Genomic DNA, 18,752 nt, shown 5'->3' with positions numbered 1-18,752 from the left:
TATTTCACCGCATTAATAAGACTAAAGTCTTTTATATATTGGTATCTGTTGCTATGAACTGGGAACCGTATGCGGAGTATGAATAGGAAAAATGATTGTATAGTATCACATCATGCAGCGTCCAAGGACGAAAGCACATACCCCCTGCTCTTTATGTCTCCGCCTGTTTATCTCCTTTTGCTCGTAAAGCTGGTGTCCTCGGTACACTGCGACGTTTCGTCCTCAAGGGCAAACAGATGAAATCAAACTTCAAACAAACAAAATGTCTGACAACTGTGCTTTTCTGAAGATAATAAATCAGTCATTTTTATAATGTCTGAGAAACAAACAAACAGTGCAGAAAAGTGGGAAACTGTTTATTATTGTACATTAAACTGCAACACTTGTTTTTTATAAAGCTTTTTCAAGTGCAAAAAAAGTGTGTGCCTTCCGGATCATGTCTGCTATCTGTGATAATTATGCTAAATAATAGTTTGAGCACAATTCTGTTAGGCACCTTGTAGCGAAATAGGGGACTATTTTTATCATTTAGATGAAAAGAACATAAGGCCAATCACCATTTAGTATGCAAATTAATACCACAAAGAAGACCAATGGAAATTGATACGCACATTTGACGATGGCACCTTATCAGTCGTCAATGTAAATCACAGGTTTTTTCTTACACTGTAATTTCTTTAAAATATAAATTCGTTTAAAATGTAAAGTAAACGAAAGCAAAATACCAGGAAATAAATGTAAGTTCGAAACTATCTAAAAAAATAAACAAATATCTTGATGTCCAGCGACTCGGTCTGAAAAAAGTTACAATACAGCCACAGTACAGTTCCAGCACGAATGTTATTAGTTTGAGGGATTTGTGGTTTTGTCAGAAGATTGATTGAGACATATGACGTCCCGTTATCTTCGATCCTCCCAAACCCTGCGAGTGTGTGTGGTGTCAGCGCGCAGATGCGCAAGTTGTCTGGGATAACTCTCTGTCACGTGACTTCCTGCGGCGACAGAGTGCTGCTGCAGTTTCTCGTCGGGAGCGCTCGGTGTACGGTGTGGAAATTCCGTCATGAACCGAACAACGGCGGCATGAAGCTGCACGCTGAAAGCGGCACGTGAATTGTTGCGCCTTCCGTCAACGGTAACCCGTCTCCGCAGACCAGTGGGATTAACGGCTATTTCTCTGTGGGATTTAAAACAAGCGCGATCCAGGGATAAATTTGTTCACTGTGTCGGGTGGAGGTGAGCGGGACACCAGCAGCGAGAATGGCGGAGAGAAGTGGCCGGTTGAGCTTTCCTGGGAGCGGGGCCCTAAACAGACCCGTACCTATGAACCTTTTCGCCACCTGGGAGATAGACGGCTCCTCTCCAAACTGCATTCCCAGGTGAGAGTCTTGCGTTATCGGACCCCCAGGTGGGTTGTTTATTGGCGGGCAGACAGGTGCAAGGCGGCAGGGAGTGGTGCGCGCATGTGTCAGACAGAGAAAGGGTGCGCGACCTGGGTGTGCTTTGATCAACCGTGGGTCCGATTGGACCGATGTCAGCATCAGACATAAATCCAACAATCATCTGGTGTTCTGCAGATTTTCACGGTTCTCTGTGTCACTCACTATTAAGGTGACACGACTGCGCTTTGATCGCGCTTATACAATGTCACAGTGTTGCATATACATTTTAATGCTTTTCAGTTGGTCGCGAGCCTACGGGTTTAATCTCTCTGTCCGCTAAAGAAACTATTTGACTGTTGTGACGTCAGTGTGCTCTGGTGAGACTGCACGCGCGGTTTGTAATGAATTAAGCTGGAGGGGTCCAGCTGTTAACATCAGGGACAGGTTCAGCCGCGAGCAACCCGGTGGATCCACCAGATGCAAAATGTCTGTTTCTGAAACTCATAAAATTTTCTGCCGTGAGTCATCGTAGCATTAAAGAACACAAGCGTTCCCTCGTTATTTCCGTTTGTCTATGTCACTTTCACATTTTTTACAAACCACAAATCGGATAAAAACTCCCCATGCCTTCTTGAAACAGAGGCATCTAATAAATCGAGCTTGACTGGCACCGGCATGCAGGTTGTTTTTGTTTCTCTTTCTGCCCTATTCAACGGTTAGGATGATGATCTGAGGGCTGTGTACGCACGTTTAGAATGACTCCCATAGAAATTATTTTCCATACTATGGCAGTAAATGGCGGATGAGATCTGTTTGGTTACTGACGTTCTTCCAAATATCTTCCTTTGTGTTTAGCAGAACAAAGAAATTTTATACAGGTGTGTAACAATCTGAGGGTGAGTAAATGATGACAGAATTTTCATTTTTGGGGGAACTGTCCCTTTAAAACAAGTCTGAACTAGAGCTGGCAGAGAGATAAATGAAAGGAAAGAGAGGTGTGTCTTATGAATTCTTGATCACAATAAAAGACATACATTATCAATCATGCTCTTTGTCTGCACACTGCAACTGTGATGAGCACAGTTGACAGTTTTGACAGACTATTTTGTAAACTGTTATTAAGTGTCAATAAATCTCTTTACATTAAAGTTTTATGAGAGAAGATAATGACACGCTTAATATAATAACAATCCTTTTCATAACATGAAATTAACTTCTCTATCATCTGAGTTAGCTGGTCTTCTAACCTTCTGTGGGCTGGCAGTGGGAGTGTCCTCCTCCGGAAGTGCTGTCTGATTGGCTGGACTATTTTTGGGACAGAAATATAACCCATTTTTAATGCACTTTATAGGTATAGAAACATGGGATTTGACACGTGTTGTTTCAAACGTGTGTCTGACAGAACAAGGGCCGTTGTGTTGCATGCTCTAAAATGTGTGTCTGACAATATTGTCCTTTTTGTCAAATGTGTATTGTCTCTCACATATTTATTTTTTTACGTTTTGTTACCTGTGCCTTGTCACTTTTTTAACCTGTATGTGCACTGGGAGCTTCTGTCACTAAGACAAATTCCTTGTGTGTCCAAGTGTAAATAAATACATAAATAAATAAAGCTCTTTCTGATTCTGAAAAAAAAACACATTCATCTCCGTGATGATTTTCAGTTCTGGAACATCATTGACTACCATAGTAGAACAAATTAAATAGTAGTTAAAGGTGCCCCAGAACTGTTTTACCTAAATTCTTCAAAATATCTATATATGTTTTATATATATGTTATCTATAATATGTTTTTTCCTACTATGGTAGTGGATGATGTCCCACAACTGAAAATTGCTAACATTCTTCCAAATATCTTTCTCTGTGTTCATCAGAACAAAGACATTTATACAGATTTGAAACCATCTGAGTGTAAGTAAATGAATTTTATTTTTGGGTCTGTTTAACCCAACAATGAAAAATCTCACCCTCATGTTATTCCAAACCTTTATGACCTTCTTTGGAGAACGTTGTTATGTGAACAGAAAACATTGTCCACCATTGACGTCTGTTGTATGGACACAAAACCACTGTGGCCTTTCTCTGGATGTTGTGGGTAAGCGGTCAATTTATCTTAAAATTGTTACTTAAGACTTGCTATTTTTCATTCTTCTACAACCCAGATCTTTAGTTGTTATGTGAGTGTGTTCTTAAAGTATTTTATTTATTTCTGACGTCTAATACAATGTTAGTGAAGAGACTAAATTAATCTGTATTGAGCAGCTGTAATTTTTAATAAACAGAATCACCATCCCTGTTCACCCCCCAGCAAAATAGGTCACACGCACTGGACGTCAGACCACACGGCCCGTGTGGTGGTGTGATGGCAGATTTGATAGAGTTAAGCAACCTTATTATTAGATCACTGTAGCTTCAGTAAGTCTCACGCTCAATTAAGCTGTCAGAACGGACAGATTCAGACCGATCGAGTCTTGCTGAAGTCAGCCAGAGTCACAGCAACAGAAGACTTAGACTACACAAATAAAACTACTTAAGTTGAAAAGCTGATTGAGTTTTATATGTAATTCATTCATACAGTTTTTAGCTGTATGCATGATCTGTTCAATCACGGTGGATATAATATGGGGAAATGTCATAGATACTGTTTTTCAACACCATTCCTAACATTTTAAAAGCACATTTCAGTATGTAATGCAGATTTTTGTAAAGAGAGATGGGTGGTGGATGGATGGGTTTGTTAAAAACGCTTCTTGAAAGTGCTGTTTTTCATTCTTTGTGCAAAGAGGGCGTGAACACGCAAGGCAGTGAAAAGTGGTCATAAATTTGAACTAAATTATGACCATTTTTGGCCCAAAAACGTAACTACAATTATAAGTGGATCTCAGGGAAAACACACCACCAGAAGTTAAATACACACTTGGCCTTTATGGTGACTCTGTGCAGCTTTGTGTGTATGCTCCCTTATGGTCCTTTGTGTTTTCTCAAGTGGGTATCATTTCAATAAAACAATAGTCTCTCTCTCTCTCTCTCTCTCTCTCTCTCTCTCTCTCTGATTGAACAGGCTGTACTAGACTGTCATATTTGTGTGTGTTGGTGGAGCGTGCGCTGCGTTCTCACCCTGCGGGAGAAAACAGTCATGCCTTTGTGTTTAACACACCCACAGCCATTCTTACACACACACACAGTGACAGGGACAGAATAAATTGCTGTATTGTTTACATGGAAAATAGCTGTTTTGCTTTGGACGCTGTGTTGTGTGCGTTTTTGATATGAAGTGATAGCAGATTCTCCTACTTTTAAATGTCTTTAATGGAATAGTGATTGGAATGCAGTTAGTTTAACTGCACACATATATATATTTTCTGTATTTATGTTAACTATATTAAAAGTAAATGCATGTAAATAAATGAATTTTATTGTTAAAAAGTCAAAAGACTTTTCTTGTATTGAGACTTTATAAAAATGTCATTTATAGGTCTTTAAAATGATATTTTTTACATCAAAAATATTTTCAGATATCTGTTTAAAATACCTTTTATAGCCTGTTTCTGTGCATATGACAGTGGAGGAACTGACCTCACACACACACTCACAGATATTTGCTTACTCGGCACCTACTGTTGGAACAGGGGCAAATGTGTCTCTGTGTGTGTTTGTCTTTGTGTGCGTTTTGCTCTCTATTTGTGCTTTCTCTCTGGTCAAATCTACATTGTTTAAAAAGGTACTAAGACAGAAGCACACACTATGCAAGAGCTTGTCATACACACAATAACATTTCACTAGTTTGTTTTGGATGTTTGCTGGTGTCTTCTTTTTACACTGGCATTGCATAAGACACGGAAACTTAAAACCTGAGAGTTTTTCAAAAAATGTTAAACAAGGATTTGTGCTTTAACAGTTACACACCTTTTACTCTGGGGATTTGTTACACTAAATGTGTAAAATCTGCATAATTATGAAAGAACAAATGTGCTTTGTACTTAAATTGTGCCAAACTATATCTTTTATGATAAGGATAATCATTGATGTGCACATTTTCTCGAATACAGAGGTAAACACAGGTGTTTGGTGTTGTATAGCAGAGCTGCTGTCGGCATTTGTGAATTATTTGCATGTGCCGCAATATAAGGTCAGTTTTTCAGTTTGTGTTTAGTATCCTATACACAACCAAACCAGATGGGAAATGAGTAGACTGGAGTCATTACATTGCATTATTTTAAACTGGTCTAGATTAAAGTATGTCTCAAGCTAGCTTAGTCATCGCTACACAGGCTACTCCAGACTTGACTAACGCTTCAAAAATGCTCTCCCATTTTGTGTTTGCTGTTTTTCAACTTCACCAGTTTATACATTGTAACTCTGTGTAAAAAGGTTTGGAAACCTCACATTTGTGTTAGTGTAAACTGACACCATGTGCGGTGTCTCATGCTGTACTTTCAACTTGCTAATCAATGTGACCTACAATGTCATTGATATGCATGCTCTGAAAATCAAAACGTCGTCATTTAAAGGTAAAGTTAATCAGAAATAAAAAATATTTTAAAATTTATTCAACTGGCATCTGAGCACGCCCTGGAGAACAGATGCCTTGCACCCTGGGTACTTTTAGGGTTTACAGCTCAGAGACAGAAATAGCTGGTTTGTGGACTGTGACCTGCTCTTTCTTTCCCAGAAGCCCCTGTGTGAGCCAACAGCAGTAGGTCTTTGAATTATGGTTATGAAGAATGCAAAAAAAAGCACAACATTGTGATCACATGTGCGTGACCACACGGCAACAGGGACCACTGGCTTTGTGTTAAAATGAAGCTTTTACCACAGCAAACCTACAAGAATACTCCTGTTTCTATACGTGTGGTTAAAGACCAGTTCACACCAAGCATAACTTAAAAATACTATGTTAGGAACAGTCCATGATGTTTTGTTTATTTCAACTTTGCACATTTGAAATGTGCAAGACCTTTACATTTGATTAGAGTTTATTTGATTGTCAATGTTAAAGGTCATCAGCTGTTCTTGTTATATTTTTACTGTGTACTTTAGTGCTATTTTCTATAGAAATGTTTAATCTTTATAGTGATGGTCCTGTTGTTGAATGGGCCTTATAAGACAAGAGGTAACACACAGTATTTGTTTATTATAGCCGACATTTTGGTTAGGACATCACACAATGATCTAAATTTATATCATGCACAAATGGAATATGTTAGTTCATGATTTTGAAGTCATCTGCACTGCTTTCTGTTCTGTGTTTCAGATCATTAATGTATGTGTCTCTTCTGTAAAAGCATGGGAATATTTGTGTTGGAGTGCAGAGTTTGGACACCAGTCGCACTTAAAAATGCAGACATTTCATTGCAAAATCAGCCCAAATGCAATAATAATAATAATTTCTCAAATGTACACTCAAAAAAATGATTTGTTGGATTTAAATTAAAAAGTAGTGTTCCACGTGACTATGTTAAGTAGTTTCTTTAACAATTTAGTTGTATGAACAAAAGAAATTTAAGTAAAGTTGACAAAACTTTTTGAGTAAATCCAAACCATTCAGATTGTACCAGTAATTTTAAATTAAAGGGGTCATATGACACGGCTAAAACGAATATTATCGTTTGTTTTAGATGTAATGCAATGTGTATACACGATTTAAGGTTCAAAAACGCTGTATTTTTTACATATCGTGCATGTTTGTATCTCCTCTTTGCCCCTCCTCTCTGAACCGCGTGGATTTATTACAAAGCTCATCGCTCTGAAAAGCGAGGTGTGCTATGATTGGCCAGTTAACCAGTGCATAGTGATTGGTCGAATACTGCAAGTGTGTGACGGATATGTAACGCCTCTTACCATATTTGGAACATCAGATTCCAAAGCAATTGTGCTGGCAGGTACGCCCATCTTACCTGTGTATACATTTGGGCTGTCTTGGTGAAATCAAACCACGAACTGACGTAGATTTGTGGGGGTGTGGTTACACGAGGCGTTTCAGGCAGGTCTGGGTGAGTATTCGCTTTCAGATAGAATGCATCTTTTGTTCCGACACTTTAATTTTTGCAATTTTACGTGTCTAATACATGCATGGGCAACTTATAACACACCAAAGACACAGAAAAACATGTATTAGCGCCATATGACCCCTTTAATTAAACTCAATATTTATCCTTCTCAATGGTACTTTTTGTTGTCATACATAAATTATATACAGACTTACTGCAAGTAAGTCAAATCACAATGAACAAATCAGATGAGAGGCATCTTAGTACTGGCATTAGGACAGTTAATGCTCATTGAATGATGCAATAGACATCATGGGTGTGCTTTAACCTCTCACAGCCTTAGCACATGTACCACTCTTCTAAACAATGGTAACCCTAAAACTCAAAAATACAACAGACTCTCTTTTAAACCTCAAAGATAAATGAACATTAAGCACAAACAAGTCTTTATCTTTACTGAAAAACACTTAAAATAACACTAAATTTCGAAATTTACTGCCTAAATGCAGTCTTACGCAAAGCATGCTGGGAACTGAAAATCCCCCTCAACCAGTCGTGTTGAATTAACTTGTTTATATTACGTAAACTCAACAATTGGTCCAATATTATAGGGTTTTGCGTTTTACTCAACAATGTTAAGTTGACCAGTCAAACACTTGTTAAGTAAAGCCGACAGTACTAAATGTTTAGTATAAATAACATAGTTAACTTACGTTAATGCAGTTACTTGCATTCTTTATGTACTGTGAACAAGGATGGGTTTTGTAAAACTAACAACAACGACAGTTCATTTACTTCACTCTTCACAGTTGGTTGCAACGACATTTTAGCGGATAAGTGAAGTCACACACTGGTGCAGAGTAACCAAAGGTGTTTACAAATGTAAAGACATGTTCTAAAAAATCTGACAACCAGTGTCCAAAAAATTTAATCTGTTCAAACTCAGCCAACACGTTTGTCTGATTTTTAAAATATTTTATTTTGTTATCTACACTCCTAAGAAGGTGCTTCAAAAGGTTTCTTCGATGCCATAGAAGAACCTTTTGGTTCCATAAAGAACCTTTAACATCCTTTCTGTTTCACAAAAGGTTCTTTGTCGTGAAAACAGGTTCTTCAGATTACAAAAAAGTAAGAAAGAGATGGCTCTTTAAAGAACATTTGACTGAATGGTTCTTTGTGGAACCAAAGATGGTTCTTCTATGGCATCGCTGTGAAGAACCTTTTAAGCACCTTTATTTTTAAGAGTGTAATGATATGATATCCATGCATCATATGTGACTTCCTGGATGTCTGAATATTTTTTGTGACCACTGACTGTATATTTTTGTTTGTAAGCCTTTATTAAGTTTTAACATTTCACACAATTCCCAAAAAGGCAATATTTATGCAGTAGAGGCAACCCAACGTTTGCGATTCTGATCAGCATTTTTGTTTGTGTGTGCTATCCAATGAGAACAATTTAGGTCAGTAGGTTTTTTGGGGGGAGAAAGGATGGAAATATGTTTTCAACATGTGTTAGTGTTTAACTGCATTTCTCTGGATGTTTACACACACACAGCTGTGACTAATGAGCCGAATAAGGTAAACGAAGCATATGCAGATAAACGTGTTCTCCGGTGAAATACGGAGAGTTGCTTTGCATCGGTTTATGTTTTTCTGTCTGTTTTAAAGGCTCAGGTTAACTGGATCTCTTCTGTCTGTCCATGTTAAGAGGATCAGGGGAAGTTTGTTCTGTGTGTCCGTCATGCACATGTCAGTGACTCCTCAGTCTCAAAATCTCCAAATGAATTCGGATAATTCGCATTGTACATGAATTACTTTATATCCATCTCTCTTTCACTCATATACACGCAGGCAATTTTTGGGGCAGGTTACACTGCGAGTCATCTTGACATTTTTGTAATTCTTTGAAGTTCAAATGCATTATTCAGAGCTTCAGAAAAAAATAGAATGAATGAATAAAATGTGTGTGCAGTGTTCCTGGCATGACTCTTGCTATGTTTGTCATGGATGAACATACAGTCCAAAAATTGGAGACCTAAATGTGTTGTAATAATATTGATAACATTAATGAATTTTAGGGTTTTTTACCCATGGGAATTTTACTTTAATTGACACACCAGCTGACACGGACCGTACAAGTTTGTGCAAAACCTGATGATTCATGTATCCCGATGTGATTTGCACATGTTCCCAATAGCATCTTGTGTGCTTCAGCTGAAGCAGGTTTTGTGCAAATGAGTGGTAATGTTCTTGTCCTACATTTTTCCTAAATCCTATAACTTTCACAGGCTTCAAATTTTCCAATAAAACAAGTTTTATGTGGTCTTGGTCTTGGACTTGTGAACAGCACTGTTTGCCTCAACGAGTCATGTGTTATTTATAGTAATTTTAATTCTTCCATCATTCTCAATAAAGAGTATTCAAGGTTTTGAGATAATTAGAATGTAACTGACCTTATTAGACGTGTGTGTGAATGTGTGTAAGAATCTGTGCGTGTTCTTTGCCTTCAGAAGTGAATGTAGGTCAGGTCTCTAGGGTTTTATTCTCATTCAGATGCACAGAATATTTGAACCATCATTCAGATGAGATCACACGCACACGGTTCCAGCACGGAAAGGGCCATTCTGAACCTCACCTACTCTTAATATGGTTTATGGCACAAATACACAGACATGTATGTTTTAAGGTGTAGTTAGTGCATATTTTCTGTGCCGGTTGTTACATTCCTGTCCACCTATTTTTGGACAAACAGCGGTAAACCAGGGTTTTAACAAACTGGGGCTTGTGCAGGAGCTGGAGCCAGTGCTCGGCCGAAGGGTGAATCCACTATTTCATCAACAATGTGACCATATGTGACTCTTGTCTCTTGCGAAAGTTATACGACAGAGGCAGAAACAACAAACATGGTGCCATGCCTAGCAAACCTCTGCTTTTAGTTTTATAAAATGGAATATGTAGTTTTACATATATCCCAATTCTCAATCTCATGTAGGTGGGAGAGGCATTTTAAATTTTTCTGGGCATTCAACTAGGGATGCACCCAAACGAAAATTCTTGGCCGAAGCCGAACATGATGTGAAACACTTGGCAGAAGGCCGAATAATACCGAACACCGAACATGTTTTTTTGCATTTCTTCTATTTATTAAGCTATTTTTTTCACTATTGCACAAACTGAATAGTCAAAATGTGCTTTTTATCATTTGTCTTGCTTTTCAATAAAATACATTAAAACTTAATATAAAATTGAGCAAAACAAAGTAAATTCAAACAAAAAATTGAGCCCTCTCCGTTCATGAATAGCCTATATTAATTAGGCCTATAACTGACTGCTAAAAGAATGTAATGTAAGTTACTCTGTACTAATCGTTCCGCGATTCATCTGTCTAATCCCCTCCTTTCCGCTAGCCTAGTCTGATGTGATTGGTCAGATGGTCTAGTCTGCTGTGATTGGTCTACCGCGAATGAGGCTCACGAGCTACAGTGTTTGGGGGAGAAGAGTGAAGTTTTCGCGGGCAGTCCTAGCAAAATTTAGGCGGGGACTATATGTAGTGACATAAATCCGCGGCGGTTCGCGAATCGGACTATGCACGACTCCCATTTTTCCAAGCCAATAACTTTGTTATTCATTCACCTTCGGATTTACAAACACGGCAACATTACACACTGCATGAAATGTCATTTTCATGATCTCATGTTATGTACTCTTTAAAGGTAATTTGTTATCTGATGTTATTTGCACACTGCAAAAAAGTACGTTTCTTACAAAGCATTTTTGTCTTGTTTTATAGTACAAATATCTAAAACGTTCTTAAATCAATGTTCATTTACTTGACAAGGAAAGTGACCCAATATATTTATTCTTGTTTTCTGAAAAAAATAATCAGATAAATATAAGAATTAGGTAAGTTTATGCAAAGCTAAAAAAAATCCACCAATGGGGTGAGAAAAGTATAGTTGAATTAGGTCCTCAAGAAAACTTTGAACTAAATTCAAATTTATTTGTCTCGCTCCATTGGCAGATTTTGTTGCTTGTTTAAAACAAACTTACCTAATTCTTACATTTTCTTTCATAAAACAAGATTAAATATATTGGGTCATTTTTCTTGTCAAGTAAATGAATCTTAAATCTACCTGTAAGAAATTTTAGATATTACTAGAAAACATGACTTAAATGCTTAGTAAGAAATTCATTTTTTGCCATGCATTTGCTTCGGCGATGCTGTGAGTGCCTGGTTTTAAATGAAAATCTACCCTCAATGTCAGGGTTATGAAATGATGGTGTAAGCTAATGCGTCAGATAATGCCAGTGTTCTGTCCGGCCTGTAACCTGAGCACCATTCCGGCCTTAGCATTCACCTTTTAGCATAACCGTTACAGTACTGGCATAACTGTGCGTGCATGGGTGTGTGTAACTTTATGTAACTCGAGTATGGAATGATGGGAGCCAAAGTTGATCAAATTGATTTGCGTCTAATATCCTTTGTGCTTCCAACGGCCCTGCAGCATCTGTCCAAGAGAAACACACACATACACAGTATCTGTAACAGTGTGTGTGTAATGGAGCTGTGAGTGAGGTGAGATGTGTTATCTTTAACTCCAGACAAAATCTCTATTTTTGTGTGGGGGCTTATTAAAGTCTGTTAGGTCTTTAAAGAAGCTATATGTAGTTAATAGAGAGGTTTGATTGACGTGTGTGTGTAACACCTCATACCACACCAGCTGAAATAATCAGCCTTTGTATGTAGCCTACTGAGAAAACAGAACAGAAACGTTGTGTGTGGATAATGTTTCCTGTAGTGTTTGGTGGTGGTCTGTAGGATTTTTCAACTTGATTTCACAGGAATTTGTTTTACGAGGTGTATTTTTGTATTCCTTCTGAGGCCATCAACTGCAGTCACAGAAATTAACCATCAATGTGTTTTTAAATGTAGCTTTTAAAAATGTGCAATGTGCATGTATGCGAGGGAAATAAAAAATTGTGTGCGTGTTTGTGCAAAGTTTACTGAGACCCACAGTGTGTGTTCCTTTGTTGCGGTTAAAGTTAGCATGCTAATCCTTCAGCAAAGAATGGCTTTTGTTTGTGTGTATGTGTATGTGTGCGTGTATGTGTGTGTGTGTGTCAGAAGGAGAATGATGTGTAGACAATACCAGCCTTTAGATCACTGAGAGTATAGAGATTGTACTGGGGGATACACACACGCACACACACACACGCAAGCACGTGCACACACACACACACACACACACACACACACACACACACACTCATCCTAGTCCTCAGAGTACCTGGTATGTGATTTGAATATATAAAGCATTTCTCATTAATATTCTATTAGGTGCGTGTGTGTGAATGGTTTTCTCTCTCTGTGATGCCTAGGGCCTTTAGGGGCCTCCGGTCCCCTGATCACTTCCCACTGCGACATTCCAAACAAAACTGACTCATCTCCAGCTCTTTCCCTGCATTACTCCCATTCCCAGCCTCTCTCTGCCATTCTCCTTCTGTAGTCTGCGTTTAAAGGGATAGTTCACAAAAAATAAAAATTCTGTCTCTTACCCACTCTCTTGTTTTTTTAAACCCATGACTTTCTTCCACAGATCAGATGTGAGGCAGGATGTTTAAGCTTTTCTGTTCCATACAATGCAAGTGCATGGTGATCTATATAGTATTGCACCAGAAGAGGTGACATACAATTTTAGTCATGTGAACTTTTATTATGCTTTTAGGTCATTGGAGCTTGATTCACCATTCACTTCCATTATATGGAAAAAGTAGTATCATCATTCTGCTGAACGCATCATTAAAAGGTTTCTGATGACGTGTGTTAATAAATGGTGACAGAAGTGTCTATGTTTCCATGTGACGGTAGTGAGGTTCCACCAAGAGAGAATATCTATGGTGAAGTACATTTATCATGTTAAAAGCAGGATTGGATTGAAAGTGTGTTTTTGTAGTTTAAAGGGGTGCGAGAAAGCTAATAGAATGATGTCAGTTTAAACATTTCCTCTTGACTGAAGTGACATGTTTTCAATGTCATATCAGTAAATAGTGTATGTTCATGTTTCCAGAGGATTAAACTCATGAATTTCATTGTAGCTCTATTAGTGCCAGCTGTGTTCTGGACTCATCCGTCCCAGTTAGAATCTAATATGGTCTTCATCATAAGAGTTTTAAAGCTCCCGGCTGTATATCTGTGTCAGAAGGGACTGAGTAACCAGGAGTTCAGTTAAGTTTGAGAGAAGTTCTCAGAATCATGAGGTTGACCAGCAGTCTTTGAACCCGTTCCTATCAGCCATTATTTACTGATAGGAAACTTGGGCCGAAACAAGGCTATCTTCAATCTGTCACATAAACATATATATCACATTTCCAAACATTTACAGATAAACAACCGATGGCATGAATATCCCAGACCAGCAGAGATGAGACTAATGTTCTGTTTGCTCGCCCTTATGTTGTCTCAACCCCACATGTTCCTTTTTCCACTGTGAAGCACAAAAGGTATAGCAGAGCTCAAAAATAACAAAAAGGAAAAAAGTATAAGCGCTTCCTTTTGCTTATACAGTATATCAAAACATTTGCTCCTATGTCTCACCTATATGTGTTATTTCAGTCATGCTTACGTATTACTATCAAACACCTGCCTGTAAAGCTCTGAAGTATTTTACATTTACCCAGCAAATGTTAGATAGTACATCGAGTGAGACTGAGGGTGAAGCTCCTCTTTTTTTACTACATAGATAGTTCGTAATTGTGTTGATAAATCTGTTTTTGTCTTTAGGTTGTGCAGTCTGACATTGAAGAAGCTTGTTGTGATGAAGGAACTTGATAAGGAGCTGATTTCCGTAGTCATCGCAGTTAAGATTCAGGTGAGTAATGATCGGGTTTATGAAGTGCATTATTATGAGCTGTATTTTAGCTCTTGTATTTATGGGGGAATGAATGTATGCATCTTTATAGGGTTCGAAGAGAATCCTGCGTTCTCATGAGATAGTGCTTCCCCCTGCTGGTGGGGTGGAGACTGATCTTGCGCTCACATTCTCACTTCAGGTAGATACCCTCAAAACACACACTGTTCTTTTAAAACACACAAGTGCTTTTAAAACTTTGTTTTAAAGGGACAGTTTCCTCAAAAATGAACTTTCTGTTAATCATTTACTAACCCTCTTTTCATTTTAAACCTGCATAACTTACTTTCTTCTGCAGAACAAACACTTAAGAAGATATTTTGAAGAATGCTGGGAACCGAAAACGGTTACCGCCCTTGTTCGGTTACCAACATTCTTCAAAATATCTTAAGTGTTTGTTCAAAGGAAAAAGAAAGTCATACAGGTTTGAAATGACAAGAGGGTTAGTAAATGATGACAGAATTTTTATTTTTGGATTAACTATCCCTTTAAATGCATCTAAAAAATGATGGCTGCGTCTTCAAACCTTGTGAGCTTGCTGTGTGACAGACTAGTGTTAGTAGACTATTTTTTCATTTCAGACAAACAAAAATGCAATCTCATAACTCAGAATTTTACATCGGTAGCAACTTATACGCCTCATTAAAATAGAAAATTCCACTGAGATTGTCGCAAAGCATTGTGGGCTTGCATTTTCTGTAAAGAATACATAAAATGCTGTCTTGGAACTCATCCCAAAGTATTTATCTTAAAAGAACCTTTGCATCGGCAACATTTCTGATGTTCTTTACGTAGGCAGCTTACAAGGTTTGGAACAAACCCAAAAACCCTCTCAAGATGCCATTATATGTCCCAATGCTAAACTGTTGGAGTTTATTGAATTAAATTGGTATTGATCCTAATCTCTCTGTGTATATCCCATGTGTGCATGTTTTTCCATGTGATCAGTACCCTCATTTTCTAAAGAGAGAAGGAAATAAGTTACAAATCCTGCTTCAGAGGCGGAAGAGGTATAAAAACCGAACCATTTTGGGTTACAAGACATTGGCTGCGGGTTCCATAGACATGGCAGAGGTACGTCTGGTTTCTCTCTAATGTTCAGTTTAGTGTGCTTGACCCATGAACAAACGCACACTGATGTGTGTTTTATTTTGTGATTGTGTAGGTGATGCAGCATCCGGCAGATGGTGGGCAGGTCTTGGCTCTGTGCAGTAATCAGAAAGAGTTTCTGGGTAAAGTTGCAGAGATTTGGATCTATTCCCTGTCCAGTCAGCCAATAGACCACGAGGAGGCGGCCATTTTGGGACAGAAAATCAAATGTTCTGGTAACAATTATTTCGATTTTTCAAGTGTTAAAGGTCCAATGTGTATTTTTTTGGAGGAACCATTAACATAAATGCAATATAATATACATAACTATGTCTTCAGAGGTGTATAAAGACCTTACATAATGAAGCGTTATGTTTATATTACCTTAGAATGAGCAATTTCTATCTACATACACAGCGGGTCCCCTTGTATGGAATTCGCCATGTTGTTTCTACAGTAGCCCTTAACGGACAAACTTCTCTACAGAGAGCATGTCCTCAATACGTTATCTTCTTCGGCAAAGAACCGAAAACGTGATGACATCTTAGTTCTGTGTCAGCAACCGTAGTGCTTCAAAAGGGAGGGGTGGAGTGAGCCGTTGGTCGCAACCTCACCACTAGATGCTGCTAAATTTCATACAATTGACCTTTAACAGCTGCTTCTCTGCTGCATATTATACAATTTATTGAACCATCAGCATATGTGTTTCATGTTTTCGCTTTATTTGATGTGATAGATAATTACTCAGAGGAAGAGTATGAAAGCTTCTCATCAGAGCAGGAGGCCAGTGATGATGCAGCACCGGGACAGGTGATTTTTCTTAAACACGCACATACACAGTTGTGTTCCTGTTGGTCAGTCGGTACATCACGGTGCTAGAAACATTAAGGTTATGGGCTCAAGTCGTACAGCACCTTCTTATCAACCGTGTATGTGTGTTTTTTAGGATCTAGAGGATGATGAATATGAGATGAGGAAGCCCAAAAAGCAAAGGAGGTCTATAGTCCGAACGGCGTCGATCACCAGGGTAAGAACGTTAGAGGAACAGTTAAGGTAATTGCACACAGAGTTCGAAATTTGCATCCGAAATTTCCGCACGTTAAAAAATAAATACGACCTCACGTTTGTCAATCACATTTATACACTGTCTCCGATATTTTCGTCGGTCATAAAAAAATTCGGACGGGGTTCGATTTTCTGCATTTTCCGCATCCGTAGCAAGCATTTTGAGAGTTGTTTTAACAATTTAGAGACACCATACAAACGAGCACCAAATACAAAAAAACGCATGCGAAAATTTCAGACTTTATGTGCAAAAACCTTAAGACTTGAGTGATTTACAGTCGTCACTGTCATGTATAGTAAATGAGCTATTAATTTGTGTGTATATGTATGTGTGTGTGTTTATTTTTCTCTCTCTCTCCATTAGCAGCAGAACTTTAAGCAGCGCGTTGTAGCGTTGCTCAAACGGTTCAGAGTTTCTGATGAGGTGAGTGAGTATTCTGAATGTTTGTGTACACTTTGGATCCTTCCATAGGGAATATGGAAGGGTGGTGCTTTATGTATCGCTCATCTGCGGCGGTTTTATGGGATTACATCTGCTCACTGAATGTTAGTCATTTTTTCTGGCAGCTCTCTGTGCTATACTTCACTCCCACTACCATCTGTCCGCACACAGAGATGTACGGTCTGCCCATCTTGTCATTTGCTAATTGGTTGCTTATTTATTTTATTATACACTGCCTGTCCAAAACTGTCACTACCTGGGCAGTGCAATGATCTAGGGTTGCAGCAGTTGGTCAGGTCTAGGTTCAGCAACGTTGTGTGCCCAAAGAATGAGGTCAGCTGACTACCTGAATATACTGAATGACCAGGTTATTCCATCAATGGATTTTTTCTTCCCTGATGGCGCGGGCATGTTCCAAGATGACAATGCCAGGATTCATCGGGCTCGAATTGTGAAAGAGTGGTTCAGGGAGCATGAGACATGGTTCATGGAGCATGGTTCAGGGAGCATTTATATTATTTATATTCTCCTTTTGTGTTTGTCTTTGGAGCTGACCTGACCTACAATTCACTACTGGTTGTATATTCTCTATAAAACGGTGTATGTGAGAAATAAAAAATCTTGAATGAGACACCATTTGCACACACGAATTGGCCACCACAGAGTCCAGACCTTATCCCCATAGGGAGGCTCAGAGATTAGTATTTTTGTTTACAAAACCCGGAAGCGAGTTAGCATTTTAGGACTTCTAGTTCCATCGCTCCAAAGTCTATGGGTTTTTTTAATGGGTTTTTGGTAAATCGCCCAAAATAAGGTCTGTGGTAAACAAAACCTCTAAATATTTTCTGACATAAAACACACCAATTATAACCCACTTGTGATTTTTTTAAAGCCTTATTGTGTCTTAAAAATGGCGGTTGCTAACAAATTGCTGAAAGGAACTATTTCCTTCGACGGGGACCTTAGACGTCATCGCGTGCATACAAAGCTCACAAATAATACAACATGGGCACAAATCTCTTAAAACGTAGATGCGGATTCATTCACGGAGTAATTACTTGCCAGGTAACATTTTTAATAAAGTTTGAAAGAGTTGTCGGAGGCTTGGTGGTGGTGACGTTGATATCGATTATCGAGCGATCTTAAGTGTAGTCTGTTTATAGGATCTTGTTAGCTTTTTATTTCTACCGATTGTATTTCGGCTTCAAAAGTAACAAATGTTGTGTTCATTTGTAAAGATTATCTTGATAGACAAAACGTGTAAACATCATAAACCTTTGTTAATCACGGAGCTTCTTTTTTGCGATCTTCCGAAAGTCTATGGGAAAAATGCATAGGCTTTCGGTCGAGGGAACCAGCGCGGCACTTACTTCCGGGTTAGCCTACAAAAATACGTAATCTCTGAGCCTCTCCATTTAGAATCTTTGGGATGTGCTGGAGAAGACTTTGCGCAAATATTAGAGTGTGTGACTTTTTTTGGATGGGCACTGTATCTTTAGCCATTTAAGGAGGCATTCAGTAGTTTAATAGCAAAAATGAACTACAGTATGTATACGGATATATAATAAAAAGGTTTGAATGGTTAGTTAAGTGTGTTCAGAATATTTGACCCTATATAGAGTATCGCAGAGATATTTTTGTATGAAAAACCCAAGCAAGTTAGCATTTTAGCACTTTCGGTTCCATCACCCCAGTCAAAGGTTTTTTTTAATGGGTTTTTGGTTAATTGCCTGAAATAAGATCTGTGGTTAACAAAACCTCTAAATATTTTCATATTTTAATCTATGACATAAAACACACCAGTTATAAACCGCCAAAGATATTAATATTAACAAGATGCGTCACTGCCATTGAAATGAATGGGGAGGAATGCAAC

The 18,752-nt window shown here is 38.3% G+C and overlaps 1 protein-coding gene across 3 annotated transcripts in view; it reads left to right on the top strand.

Annotated features, from left to right (window-relative positions):
- The first annotated feature begins 951 nt into the window (after window positions 1–951).
- The window catches only part of pacs2 (phosphofurin acidic cluster sorting protein 2), a 31,075-nt gene continuing 13,274 nt past the window's right edge, over window positions 952–18,752 (top strand). For 2 of the 3 annotated variants that reach the window (XM_057341908.1, XM_057341906.1), the window contains exons 1-8: window positions 953–1,376; window positions 14,154–14,241; window positions 14,333–14,422; window positions 15,229–15,354; window positions 15,446–15,605; window positions 16,106–16,179; window positions 16,316–16,396; window positions 16,799–16,858. In XM_057341908.1, the coding sequence (XP_057197891.1) occupies window positions 1,258–1,376; window positions 14,154–14,241; window positions 14,333–14,422; window positions 15,229–15,354; window positions 15,446–15,605; window positions 16,106–16,179; window positions 16,316–16,396; window positions 16,799–16,858 (798 nt within the window). In that variant the 5' untranslated portion in view covers window positions 953–1,257. Of the gene's footprint in view, window positions 1,377–14,153; window positions 14,242–14,332; window positions 14,423–15,228; window positions 15,355–15,445; window positions 15,606–16,105; window positions 16,180–16,315; window positions 16,397–16,798; window positions 16,859–18,752 lie in introns of all 3 variants that reach the window. The other variant, XM_057341907.1, reaches the window with a different exon arrangement.

This window comes from Triplophysa rosa, linkage group LG9 (assembly GCF_024868665.1).
Source record: "Triplophysa rosa linkage group LG9, Trosa_1v2, whole genome shotgun sequence".
Lineage (NCBI taxonomy): Eukaryota > Metazoa > Chordata > Actinopteri > Cypriniformes > Nemacheilidae > Triplophysa > Triplophysa rosa.
Note: the sequence above shows the minus strand (reverse complement) of the source record. Positions and strands in the feature narration are given on the sequence as shown.